The sequence below is a fragment of the Dysidea avara genome, chromosome 2, assembly GCF_963678975.1.
Source record: "Dysidea avara chromosome 2, odDysAvar1.4, whole genome shotgun sequence".
Lineage (NCBI taxonomy): Eukaryota > Metazoa > Porifera > Demospongiae > Dictyoceratida > Dysideidae > Dysidea > Dysidea avara.
The window spans coordinates 50,618,559-50,633,630 of record NC_089273.1 but is presented as its reverse complement, the minus strand read 5'-3'; the positions used below and the strand labels follow the sequence as shown (position 1 = coordinate 50,633,630).

At 38.8% G+C, this 15,072-nt stretch overlaps 1 protein-coding gene across 1 annotated transcript in view; it reads right to left on the bottom strand.

Annotated features, from left to right (window-relative positions):
• Positions 1-15,072, bottom strand: part of LOC136248205 (uncharacterized) — a 53,583-nt gene that overhangs the window by 24,325 nt on the left and 14,186 nt on the right. Inside the window, exons 6-7 of the mRNA XM_066040016.1 lie at positions 13,060-13,161; positions 7,723-7,780 (exon numbers count right to left, since the gene is read on the bottom strand). Of these exons, the coding sequence (XP_065896088.1) occupies positions 7,723-7,780; positions 13,060-13,161 (160 nt within the window). The remainder of the gene's footprint in view (positions 1-7,722; positions 7,781-13,059; positions 13,162-15,072) is intronic.

The following is a 15,072-nucleotide window of genomic DNA, read 5'->3' as shown; positions in this document are numbered from 1 at the left end:
GAGCCTCACTCATCAAATGTTTAGCTCAGCACTGAACATCTTACTATCCCAACTTAAACTGGACTGCGAGCATAATAATATTATACAGTTTCCCGGATCAGGGCAGCTACCTCAGCTGTAGAAGCCAGGATCCCTGACAACCAAATCAAAAAGCTGGGCAGCTGGCAAAGCAACTCCTATCAGCATTACATCAAAACTCCCCCTACAGAGCTTGCCAAGTTTTCAAAGAAGTTGGTGACTAGTCATGAGTAACTGCAGCTGCAATCAAGGGCCATACATTGAATTCCACAACTGTTATAATTGTATAGATTATATGCGTATATGTACTCAGCTGCAGCTCACAGAATACAGCTGGAGACAGCATCTGATGCACCAACTAATGTGTGTTACTCCATTCTTTATCACTGCAAATTGAGCCACTACTGCATCAAACCACTTCCCAGTTTGCGAGTGCTCGTCAGCTGCTATCATACATAGAAAATGCCTGCACCTCACTCCAAGGGGGATGTAATAAGCACACTGCTAACCCTAGCAACTGCTGTCCCCTTATCACTGAGTGGTTCACAGGTGCCTGTCGGCTGCTATCATACATAACAATTGCTGGCACCTTGCTCCAAGGGGGAACTTTATCAGCACACTGCTAACCTTAGCAACCGCTGTCCCTCTTACATCGGGAGCACCAACATACCACCTTGATGGTACATTTTGGCCCCCAATATGGCCAACTGCATTTTGTCACCCTGTTGTCAAATGTAGGAATGCAACGCATTCTGTGCTACTTACTTAAACAGAGAACCACTAGCTCTGGCTGCAATGCAGCATCTCTATTCTTAACAGAAGTGGAAACGATGATAGTATTGGGGTCTCCCCTAGGATGACTGCCTATACATTAGTTCATACATAAGTTCTATTTAACGTGTGGGCTTGATTACATGGAATTCAGTGGAACGGAAACAATTCCTGATGCCAAATTCCACCTTACTCAAGTATCTGTAACCAGTTGAGTCCATTCACATTTTGGCCACAACAATGGAGTTGAATTTTATCCTGCACAGGCAGCCATACATTTACCAAACTCTCCCCACAATCAACAGCTTGTGGGAGGCGAATAGTACTCATAGCAACAGAGGCCAAGATACCTCTCATGCCTAAGAATAGATGAGCGACCAACATAATCAAGCTATGCTTGCCTTGAGGCAACAGTCAGTATGTCAGTCAATCAGTTAGCAGAAAATTGCACTGAATTTTGTAGCAACCCATTGTAAGGATCTAGGGTTATACTGACCATAAAGGAACTTTTAGGCTTGGTTATGTCTACCAATATTGCAAAGGTGCCATGAAGGTACGTACTGTAAGGATGGCTTCTTTTCAATTACTTTTCTGTCAAGCTGCAAAGTTCCTTGACTCCTAATAGTAAAATGTGACCGAAATTGATAAAAACCCAGGTCAATTGCATATTGAAAAGTTAAGTACTGTACGTATATAAGCTCACATCTATAATACCACTTAAAATTGGTCTGTACCATTTATTAGTATCAATACTTCACCTCACATGTATAGCAGGGGCCCACATACATATTATGCTTTTTTATTTTACCTATTATGTTTTTGAGCACTGCTCAAAATTTTTCCTATTACATGCTCAAAATTTATGTCTTAATTTCTATGTTTTGCTAATAAATGTGTACTGTTCTTTTAGAGTATATCAAATTTTTTTCTATGTTTTGCATTTTGACAAGCAAGGATTTATAGTATATCACAAGCATTCTACTAGCATTATGCTCAATGCATTCAGGCACCTATTATGCTCAGCATTATGTCAGCATAATCAGCGTGTCCCTAATCTATAGTACACTGATCACATCACAACATTGTCTGTTATTGTTTACTAGTATCAAACAGTACTGTAGTATGGTTTAAGTAAGGATCACCCAGAAAATTGTACATGCCACCCAAAATTCTTCCTTTAAAATCACTCTAGAGGCTTTTACAAGACGAAAATCACCTTTACAGAATACTACTAGTCTCCATATAATATATAAAACAGCATTAAATAAAACAAAACACTTACAGGTGGCCGGATATAAAATTTTAAGAAATTGCTAAAACTCGAAATTTAGTCTCACTGCCTACCTCACTGACCACAGTCACAAGGGTAGAGGCCAAGTGAAGAAGTGCACGGCCACCATTTTACGCCACAATAACAAACTCACCAGTGGGATGTGCCTTTTGGGGTTCCAACAAATGTAGGCCCTTTGCACATTGTCTTTTCTTTTATCTTCAATCAGGCTGCTTGTTTTTTTCTTCATCCAATGAAACCATATCAAGGCATTAATTTTTGGTATTGGCACTTTCTTTCAGCAACATAGACGCCACAGAATTATTTCAGAGCTGGATTTCAGAAGCACTTCAGTGACAAATATAACTATTTTAAGGTGTCCAGACAACATGTCAAATCATTTGCTAAAATGGTCAGACATGGATTGACATCTATATAACGGGTTAATAATAATTTTATACCAAGCACATATAGAAGTGATGCGGCGCACAGTGTGTGAAGCACACTCTGCGAAATGCGAAGCATGAGCCCTCTAGGGGGTCTGGGGACATGCCCCCTCAGGAAATTTTTTTAAAAGTACTTCCTGAGATTGAATTTGGTGGCAACTTTGACTGAAAATTGGCATACAAATCATAAATATCATACTGGCAGTTTGTTGAAGTTTTCAATAGTAATTATGCAAATTCTACTTTTCTACTGTAGCTTTACAACATATTTAGCATGCAGCACAATGAGCAATACTGTGTTTATGCATCGAATATGTGGCACACATGAATTTACATATAAGTACAGTAGTACATTTATTATCTGTATAGCCACACATGTATATTACAGTACATTAGTACTATATATTATTTTTATATTAAAAACATGCAAACTAATTTTAACTGTACATGTGATGATCAGATGTAATCATTATGCTGAGATGCATGAATCACCACCTCTTGGACATTCTAGTATAATTACGTAAGTCATTACACCTGTTGCATTTTTCCAAACTTATAGTGAGTATGGTTACTGTTGATGTAATTTACAATAATATTGAATCAAATCATTGTTAATGTTGTACTTAATTCTAAAGCTAAGATTATTACAGTGAAAGTAATTTACATATACTACCATCAGCTAAGTTTTCAGTCTTCATCAGTTTTACTGTTAACATCATCAAACTACTTGTCCCACTGCTGGATTGCTGTGCACTCTTCTTCTGAATCTTCTTCTGGATCATCTTCCTCTCTAAGATTTGCTTTCCAAGGCCGATATGTTTTTCTTGGCGGCTGATTCAACCTTCTAGTTGTACAGCAATCAGACCACCACAATTCTATTGCAACATCTGGGCCAAATGAGCTCAGTGGTGGTCCTTCAATGTAAATTTCAAGCAAGTCGTTCAGTGTATCATTCTCCAGATTGGCTCTCCGTGAATTCTTCACAAATTTCATCAAGGAGAAGATTTGCTCTACCCTCCCATTAAAAAAAGGTAAGCTAAATGCTAGGGCACAAGAAGATTGGGCCATTTCCGCATATAAGGGCAGCTGTGCAGCTTGTACCAGACCCTCTGATACTCTGTACGACCTATGTCAAAATATTTGTGTGCATACTCTACAGCATCCTCTACTTCATCCTGAAGCGCAGCAATCACTACACCTTTGGCTTCTAATGGGATTCTAAAATGGGAAGCAAGATAGTCCACAGATTCCTTGACCTCATATAGCGCTTTGTCATCATCATCATCATTGTCAGAAAGATTGTCATCTTCACTGCCTGAGGTAATCCCAGTACAACTAGCAATATGGAACTGCTTTACCCATGATTGTGTTTCAAGGAAGACAAGCAGTGCATGTAATACTTTAACATCAGACCACATCAAGCGTTCCCTCATCTTCTCATCCAGCTCAGCCAGGTCATGCAGAGCATCTTGTTTCAACCTTAATTGGACTGACTCATTGAAGTTCTGCAGTTTAGCTCCCTGATACAGCTTCTTGTCTCCTTCATCCTCCATCTTTCGCAACAGAAGCTTGACACTTGGCCACTCAAATGGATCCTTCTTTTCCAAATTCTTCAGCTCTGTAATAGATTTCAGGGTGTCCTTAATACCAAGCACAACATCCAGCTTACTGGCCTGTAATGACATGCTCAGTAGTGAGGGTGGTTTAAGGATGTCCACGTACATTGCACAGCCAACAATGCCACTGTACCTAGTCCATGTCCTTAAATATCTCTTGATTCGGGCCCTCTCATCTGCCTTGACAGAACTATCCTCAGAAAGCGTAATAAGGTGCCTGATGTATGCTCCATAATGATCAACTACGAGTTGAAGTGCCTTGCGTTTGTGGCTGATCCACCTTGACCCTTGTGACCTAACTGGTATGTTTCCACCTGTAGGTAATTTGTATACTTCTCTCAATTCCTTCACAATCTCTTCCAATTCCCTCGTCTTCTTTGGTGACCTTTCATACAGGTAAAACAGCCGCAGCAACATCTCATCAACATCTTCGAAAAGCTTGCTATGAAGCGCATTCTTGCAGGCCAGCTCAAGGCGATGGGCATAACACCATGACCACACAAGCCATGGATGGGAATCCAGCATCATGCTTTTCATTCCGTTGTGATTCGCAACGTTCACAGAGGCTCCATCAGTCCCTCCACCTACCAATACAGGATTTCTTTCAGTGTTGACAATTTCATCACTGAGAATGTCTGTAATTTCCAGTGGTGCCAAGGACTTTGAGAGACACTTCACAAGCCCACTTGCATTTGCTCTCTCAGAGGCTTCTAAATTAAAAAAACTTAGTTTGTGATTGTATTTCTCCAGCAACATCATCTTTGATACAGGTAAGAATAACCACCAGCTCCTGCTCAATGTTGCCAACATCCGTGCTTCCATCCATTAAATAGCTATAAAACTGTTCTCACAGAGAACCTTGAGGAACTGCTGGTGTTGAGCATGTGCAATGTAGCGAGTAAACAGCTTCGCTGACGGAGCAGTTTTGTAAGCATGACCAAGCTCAACATCATGGCGTGATTCCAGCTCACATAGAGGCACAAATTTCTCGGATGCTATGCCCTCCCCGGCCATAACGTAGCAAACATCAAACTTTTGTCTCATTCTTGTCTGGTCTACTTCGCTTAGCATTGAGAGGGCACAAGCAATTGGGGCGTACTGTATTACTAGCTCGCTGTGTGCCTTCGCCTGTGCAGTGCGAAGCTTACCCATGGCATTCTTGTGCTGCTCGGAGGCAGCATGGTCCAATACATAACTTGTTCGATGGTTGTCCGATCCATTTACCCATGCACTTGAGTAATTATTCATCGAGCAAATCTTCTCTCGATATTCCCTGCAAACAGAACACCACAGAAGTGAAACGTGGCTCTTGTCCATTTTGTCCGTCTCGCATTTCAGCCATGATAATGTTTGGTGTTCACTGTCATACTTCTGCTGTCACTTCTGAAAGGTCACGACGGTGATTTGGCATTTGTCCTTCTTTGCACTGGTAGCGGAACTACTGGAACTTGTTGCAAACAACACTTGCTGAAACGTCCAATCACTTGAGCATTTTTGGCTGGCCATCATGACAGACTGTGGTTACTAATGTGCAGTCACATGATCATTATGTCTGGTTTTTGTCCGGTGACCGACCATTATATTTGTCACTGGCTTCAGTCTCGGCACTATAAGAGATATAACTACAGTGTACTAGCTAGATATCCATAAGTTGGCAATTGGGACCCATTTGCAATAGGTTTGCAACCATGCCCATCAATTAAGATCTAGGTGGACTAATATCAATAGAGTATGGGGACAACACCTCTTAACAATCTAGCTGTTTACCTAACAGTAAAAAAAGATGACTTCACCCCTTGTTGGTCTAGCTAGCTGCACACCTCTTGGCTGACTTGAGATCTACTCTAATACAACAGTCACTCTAATACAACAGTCATGTGTGATATTCTAATAGAACAGTCACAAGTTACATTGAAGCTAGCTGTGCTACAGAACTTAACAAACCAGTATTTTGAAATTGTTAATTTAAGAATGAAGTAGAGATCCATGCAATAAAAGTAGTGAAACAAGAGATGAATGATGGTATTACAGCATAGCTCAGTGGGAAAGTCCCTACTTTGGCACATTAGCTATAACAAATATTTTTCTCAATGCCAAAATAGGGAATTTCCCACTGAGCTATGCTGTAATACCATCATTCATCTCTTGTTTCACTACTTTTATTGCATAGATCCCTACTTCATTTTAAAATTTAAAAATACTAGTCAACACTGATCTAAGAGTTGATATCTGGGAACGAATGGAAATCAAAATAATATTATGTTTTACAGTATTGCCCTTGACTTGTGCAGTATTGCTGCCTTCCTAATTAATTAATTAATTAATTTAAGGCTAGTAATTTGGCCACATTTTCCAATAGTTTGTGTAGAGAAAAAAAGCAGCTAAAATGACTTAATTAGAAATGCTATAAGACTACACAAGTCAATGTATGTAAGATTATATCGCATTATTGGAATAATTATCATTCATTCTTGGCCACGACAATTATCAGCTCTATTAGTCACCAGTTACTTCTACTTTCGTCCTTTGCATAGTCAAGCCTTTTTTGCATGGGATAAAGAAGAAAGACACTCCTCTCATTGCATTAACCTGATGTAAGTAGCTACAACATGTACAAAAAATATTTGGAATTTTCTACTAGAGTAGGAACCATAGCACATCAATAAAAAATACTAAAACAAGCTGGAGTAGTGCACGATATTAAATCACAGTAAAACAAAAAGTGATATATCCCTACTGTGCTCACCATGCACAGTAGGGATATATCACTTCTTTTTTTTTACTGATATCGTACACTACTCCAGCTGGTTTCAGTGATTTTTATTGATGTGCTATGGTCCCTACTCTAGCTGAAAATTCCAAGTGTGCTTGTTTGTTAACCTTTTTGTAAAATAAAATTATTGTAACTGGTGAACCTACGCATACCGCATCAAAAGAAAGAAATGGTGCCATGCAACCCAGCTATCAATTATCATCTGAAAAGTGAAGCTTCATTGTCAGCTATGTTCAAACCGTTACAGAGCATTATGAATCAAGAACTGCTCCAAAAGCACCTCTGGAATCAAAGTAGGTACTATGAAAATACGGATGATTTTGTTACGAAGAGTAGCCATCATGTGCTACCACCAAATCAACACTTTTTGCTGTCAGCAAAGATGAATGGTACACAAAGGAGAACACTTATAAGCACATGAAGAATGCATTGTACGTACTGCAGTATGCCAAAAGGCACCTCTAGGGCCAAAGTGATGTCGAACAGTGAAAAAATCAAGTCCGTAGCCTTAGCTGTTATCGAGTTACACTTGTCTGAAGGCATCATTAGTCAGCTACTCAGTCAGTAAGTATAAAATTCTGTTAATAATTTGTTTTTTTTAAATTACATAGCAACTTGTTGAAAGCATTTTGGGTCAATCTGAAAGCTTGTTTGGACTTAAGTTTTACCTAACCAATACTGCATCATCAATGTCAGAGAAAAGTGAGGCTGGTTTTTGGGTGATGTTTTTTCATGGACCATGCCCACTTCTTTGTGGTCCCTTCTATGCAGTACTATCATACTGTATGATACTATCGTACTGTATGATATAGTAAGTGGTGGCATTACCTGTTTGTTTGGATTCCTCCCCCTTCTTCAATAGTTCTTTGATTTTCTTCTGGTATTCCTGCATGGTGATAAATAATTAATAATGCAGTCATATTACTGTTCTAAAATAAACAAACATAATGAACTACGAACATAGATTGCTTCAATCAATGCTAAACGTTTGCTCAATAACATTTAAATTATTAGAGTTTAGTATTGTTGCAATTCTTAAGGCATGAAAAGTCAATTACATGCTTTCTAGATCCAGCCTTTTCATTGTTTGGAGAACAAATTGTTATTTTGCAGTAATAGTCAAAAAGCCCATGATCTAAAGTTGTTAAAGATGTATATGAAGGCCTTGCAAATGTTCTCTTCTTACGTCAGGTACATAGGCTAAACTTTATACACACATTTGAATTTTGAGTTTGAAATCGGAGGTGCACCAAGATAGCAAGTATAATTATGGAGCAGGATGCCTGCTCCCTAAGCTAAACGTACTTACATGTTTCAGGACTGAATTTGTTTATAAAAAGCCATTTCATTCACATTATCATACAGTACGGTAGTATTGTATTATGTGACTGGATCTACAAAAACCGTTCTTATCGCCCAAGACAGGAAGTCTGATTTTTTTCAAACAAACACAAAGCTTAATGAATACACTATCAAATTTCACAGTCACAGTCGACCAGAGTAAAGCGGTCTGCTTTTCCTGGATGCTTTTTAAAAGCACAGTGACAAGCCGTATGAGTGGTCTGGGGTCTTGATGGAACACTGGCCAACCAGGAGATGGCTGTGTGTGGCTGTACAGCTCCGTGGTGTTGGACAATGACCTGTGCTGTAAATTTCCTTTCATTTTAGCCAGTTCTGAGCCCTGAATGGCCCTTAACTTGGCCTAATTCATCCCAACATGTTCCTTTTCAATTTTTGAACCCCATCTTTCCCACCTTCCAGGGCCCCGCCTCCCACCCTTTATGGAGCTCACCTGATACAGTCAACCTCGGTTTAAAAGCTATCTAAAATGGCAGGAAACTTAGCTGTTGACTGCTTCTTCAGTGGATGATCTGGGAGGTAAGAAATTGTTGTAAAACGTGTGAACATTTGGTATGCGTAGCTACCACCATTGGCCAGCTACAACACTCTGAATACTTAAAACCGACGTTTCTAGATTCTTTTAAATGGGCGATAAGACCAGTTTTCCCAGAGACAGTCACATATTAGGGATCATGGAGATATGGGTCTTCCTAGCCAAAAAATTCACCCAAACACCAGCTTCAAAACTTCATCCTGGCACCTTGACAGTATTGGTTAGGTATAACCAAGGCCAAAAGTGCCTTCAGTATGATCTTAAAGGCTTCCAATAAATTGTTATGAATTTTTTTTTTTAATTATTCCATGGAATTTTCTACTGACTAACTGCCTGCCTGCCTGCCTGATGCCTTCAGGCAAGCGTAACTCGATAATGGCTAAGACTATGGGCTTGATTTTGTCACTGTTCGATGTCACTTCATCCCGAGACATGCCTTTTGGTATATCGCAGCAATGGCTGAACATAAACTGCTGCACTTTTGAGGCAGAAATTGATAGTTGGGGGCACATGAATCATCATATTTCTGTGGTGACTCACTTCTTGAAGTCTTCTTCTACTGTTTTTTGTCTGTAGCACTGTGTAACGGGCTGAACATAGCTGAAAGCAAAGCGTAGTGACCCCTGCACTTTCGAAGCAGTATTTGATAGCTGGAGCACACGTTCAGACGAAAACATTACCATCCTTTCTTTTGATGCGGTAGATGCGTGGGTTCACCAGTCATAGTAATGTTTCAAAAAAAGAAAATAAACAAGTTTAAGGAAAAATTAGGAATTTTAAGTTCGATTAGGGATCACAAAAAAAAAAGTAGAGAAACAAGGGAGGTTGCCTATACCTGCAGATATACCAGTGAACATTTAGCTAATCCCTAATTCAGTTTATACCCCAAGACTAAGACTGAATTAGGGATTAAATTTTCACCAGTACATCGGTGACCTCCATGTTTCCCTACATTTTTTTCTATGATCCCTAATCGAACTTAAAATTCCAAATTTTTCCATAAACTTGTACCGTAAAGTCAGGTTGTTAAGCGCATGCGCTTATAATTTTTGGAGAAAACTTTTTGTAAAAATCATACTATCTGCTAGGCGCATACACCTAATAAATAATTATGGTGAGTGTAACACAGAATCATTACGTTGTAATAGAATAGTTACTAGTTTGCACTGGTCACCACGCCAGTATGTAAGGATATTTGACTCCATTTTCGGGTGAATCCCTTCGTGATGAAAGAAATCACTATCCAGATGGCTGGTCTGCTGTATGCATAGCAAAGAAAGTCCTCAAGGGAGACGTAGGAGACATTAATTATTTTTTCTGTACTTTCAGCTTTTCTTGCCATTTCTTGCTGTGTGTAGCTCTATCACCGCATTTTGTCGTGTGCCCTTATCATCCATGGTTAATCACAAGAAATGTGTATGCGCTTAACAAATAACATGCGCTTAACAGATACATGCTCTTAACAACCTGACTCTACGATATATATATATATATATCTAAACCAAAACAGCCAAGCTGTAAAAAGGGTGCAGCTCCCAAAAAGGTCAAGATCTGAAATCCAAGGTGGCGGCCAAGAAATTACTGTGATGGTAGGTTAATGGCAAAAATTTTAATAATGACAATTCAGCTGAATTTGCATTGCCTCCTCCACGTTTCACTAGAATTTGGCACCAAATTCACCTGAATTGTTGTTATTAAAATTTTAGCCATTAACCTACCATCACAGTCATTTCTTGGCCGCCATCTTGGATTTCACATCTTTTTTCACCCTGGACTTTTTGGGGGCCATACTCTTTTTTTACAGCTTGGCTGTTTTGGTTCAGATATCACTTCTTTTTGTATTGCAAGCTACAAAGCCGGCCATCAACTGGCTTTGGTGCTTCCTTTTAACTTGTTTTTTTTTTCTTCACTGCAGGAATTGTGGAACAAAAGCCAGAAGCAATTATGTGTATACCTTTTTGTCTGATTAAATATTTGTATATTTTACACTGAATGATATCACATATGTAATAAGGCAATTTCTTACATAACTGAACTGTAGCTGAAACTCTCATTGTTTCTGGTTTGAACTCTTTTCAGGTGACTTGTCTCTAGCTGAACTCTCTACATTGTGATCTGTTTCTAGCACATATTTCTACAGGGTGATTTGTTTGTAGCTGATCTCTCTGTAAGGTAACTTGTTTCCAGCACATATTTCTACTGGGTGATTTGTTTGTATCTGATCTCTCTATAGGTTAATTATTTCTAGCTGATCTCTCTACAGGGTGACTTGTTCCTAGCTGAACTCTCCACTGGGTGACTTGTTCCTAACTGATCTCTCTACATGGTGATTTGTTTCCAACACATATTTCTACTGGGTTATTTGTTGGTAGCTGATCTCTATACGGGTTACTCCTTTCTATCTGATCTCTCTTCAGGATGACTGCTCTATTAGGATGACTACTCTATTAGAGTATCTCAATCTCGCACTTCCTACACTAAGTTGGATTTTGTGTTATAACTCTGTGGCTTTAAGTCTGATTCTTCTACATTATTGAGGAGCCTTTCTAAGATGATTACTCCATCTATACAGTGATTTTCAAAGCATTACTCCAAGCGGTTTTTCTGGTAGGCGTGGCAAGTGGTTTTTTTATTAGCTAATCTCGATTGTGCAATTGCTACACATTGTTGGTCTTTTTGCTGTATCTTTATGGTTTTTACAGTAGCTCATTTTCTTTCAAACCACAAAAGGTTTGAGGTTCAACATTTAACCTATCCACGCACCAATTTTCAGCTTCTTCCCATAAGCAGTTTACCCTGTAGGCGTGACAACATATTGGTGTTATTTTTCATGAATAATCGCTAATAACGCCTAGACTCTTTACTGTATTCCTGCCAAACTTCGTGCCAAGATGCGCCTTTATACCTCCCTTCTGTGTGCAAAATTTCAAGACAATCGGATAATGCATCCGTGTTTTATGGCAGTTTTTGTAAGTGTGCAAAAAGAGGAAGAAAAAATAAGAAAAAAAACTAAGAAACTAAGCCAATTTGTGAAGTCGCATATCTCGGGAAATCTTGAAGCCATTTCACTGAAATTTGGAATGTAGAGCACCGAAGTTGGTCGGTGTGTCCACAGCAAAAATCATCTTGTTTCATCAAGGCAGCACAGAGCTACGGAGGTGCAAAAATTGCATTTTCTTTCTTCCTGTCAATATACTCACACTGGTTTCTTGGGCCGCACAACACACTATTGTGTGTCTTGATATATCCACCTTTCCAGGAATGTCAGGCCATGAGGTCATCACCTTCAAACTTACCATTGGCAAATACAAGTGGGCAAATACCGTATTACCTCGAATTACGGATGGTCTCGTATAAACGCCTATCAGGTTTAGTCGCCAGGGGTATACCTACTTTAAGCACACAAATCCAGCCATCTTCTACCACCAAGGTGACAAACAGAGCCAATGAAGGAAACCCTATGTTCAATGTGGTAATTTATGGCATAGATGAGTGTAGCAAGGGAACACCTAGACGTGAGCAATTTAATCATGACTTAGATAAAGTTACCACCATAGTCACTGAAACTGAAAGCAGAATAAATCCTCTATCAATAAGAGACATTTTAAGACTGGGTAAATATCATGATCATTCTCAGAAACCTCGACCAGTACTTGTCAGATTCAACAGAGCTATTGACATGTCACTGTTATTATCTAAAGCTAGTAAGTGTCAAAATACATCAGAGTTAAACCAGACATGTCTCAAAAAGAATGCCATATTGAGTCACTTCTCTTAAAAGAAAGATGGAATTTACAGTAATTCAAAAGAGAACTCCAATGTAAAGCAATCAAAATACGAAGCAATAAACTTTTAATTTGTAACAAGTTGTATGTAGAAGTTATTAATTCAGTCTTCACTGGTAGAGCTGCGATGGGTACCTCCAACAATTGATTAGTTACAATTACTACATTGCAGACATCATGATTAATTAACAGTTAATAATATTTGTACACATAACACACTTTTACACGTACATTTACACTCGCTTGTTGAGTTCTGCACATTACATATAATTAATTATTTAATTAATACAGCATCATAACAAAAATAAATTCCGGGTATCGAATAAACACCGGTTCTCAAATAAACATCTAATGCAGTAATTATTATATTATAAACTTGAACAGCTTCACGTATAAACAATTCACAATGCATTGCCCCTTTAACAGGATCAAAAGTAAAACTCACACAGTTTATATTTACTAATAAAATTATTACTATTACTCTACCTGAGGACACTGGTTGGGGTCCGCCCCCACCTCCTTGACTAAGTAGTAGACTGCTTTTGCGTGTCCATTGTGCACAGCACCTACCAGTGGAGTATTCCCATTCTACATTAACACAATACATACAATGATGTGATACAGTAAACACTTGGGTGGTAACTACTATATAATAATACTCATTACCATGCAAGGTCCCTACTCAACCCCCATAAGGGAGCTAGCCTACTTGCTGAACCACCCCCGAGCTCTTAATGTAGGCATGCTGGGCAACCCCCAAAGGAGAGGAAGGGTTTTTTTATTCTCCACTATGAACACATGTACCTTTATGCGTATCCATATGTATCATACATTTATTTGTGTATTTGCATGCATGATATATATGGCTAATAATTATTACTCATATTCAGGTGGAGCTGTTGTGTGCTTGCTAGCCTGCTATGCTAACTATGAAGTGACAAATGGCAACTGAGGAATCATTGGGCAGAATTTATTCGGCTGCACAGTTGACAACAGGTGGTATGGATTATACAGTAAGTTCATTAGATTGGATTAATTTTATTGTTTAGTAAGCAGCAGCAGCAGTAACCCACATGCATACAACAGAATAAGGGGGTAGGTAAAACAGTCATGCTGATCAATGATAGCAGCTGCAGTGGGAACCCACAAGTGTACAACAGCTATGTGGGGTTGGCAAAGCAATCATGCATATATAGCAATAGTGACAGTAGCAGTGAGAGCCTACATGTGTACAACAGCTATGTGGGATAGGTAATACAGTAATCATAGCAGTAGCAGTAGCAGCAGCGATGAAAATGTATATAATGTGATATCAAACCATGATTCTAATGAAACGATATCAGTATCATAAAAAATTCTTGGAAATGATATTATCACACTATCATAATTACTGTGGTGTTCTCCATAAATGCCATTAAGTAAATATCCATACTGATACTGGTAGTGACCTACTGTAAATATCACACCACTGCCATTGTAGCTCCAGGAAAGGGAATTAAAGATCCAGAGCCATCCAGATTGTAGATCCGAAGAAGGAACTACAGAGGGTGTATAAATGTTTTCAAGATCGAGATACTCCAATAGAACAGTCACCTATATTCTAATAGAGCAATCAAGTTACTTTAATAGAGCATTCATGCAAATATGAAAATATTAATGGATTTGTCATTGAGATAAGGAACTTCATCAGATAATAATGTAAAATGCTGGGGTTTTTTAGGAAGGAATAGTTCTACAGCAGACATTGTATCATTATATGGATGATGAGTATGAGCTTCTATTGCTAGTCTCTAGCATTTTAGTCATGCATGGGAATAGATATATAGACCTCCTATAATACATATCATGCACTTGGGTGTGAAAAACACAATCATTCTCACTACATTTAGTTGCATACAACATAATTGAAGTTTATCTGATCTCTGTATCTCCATGCATAGTTCAACGAAGGGTATTATGCCATGGTATGCATATTAATTTTGTTTATGCCGTTGCAAGTCATCCTTTAGATTGTTCAGTTACATTACAAGTCACCCAATACCGTGTAGAAAGTTCAGCTAAGGTACAAGCCACTCTGTAAAAGTTCAGCTACATCACAAGAAGACTGTTGCTATTGTTCCAGCAGTCACTTGAATACAATAAAACTTAGACAAAAAAGGGTCCTGAAACTTTAAAAAATGCGCAAAATTGGGAATCGAACCCATGACCTCTGGTGCGTGACTCCAGAGTCTTAGCCATTGTGTAACGTGGCTCACAGCGACCCAACTCCCATAGTTTCTACCTTATGTGTCTCCAAGAGGACTAACTTTTATTTAATTTTATATTGAAGACAAAGGTGAAGAAGAAACCAAAGCTGAACCCAACCCTAACACTAATGCCAGTACTACTTTTCGTGTCCCCTAAAGTTGAATGCTCAGGGCAACCTACTAGATATGTGTGTCTATTGAATACTTGGGGCATAGCATACAACTAGACTAAGTGTGCTTGATTGTGGACTGC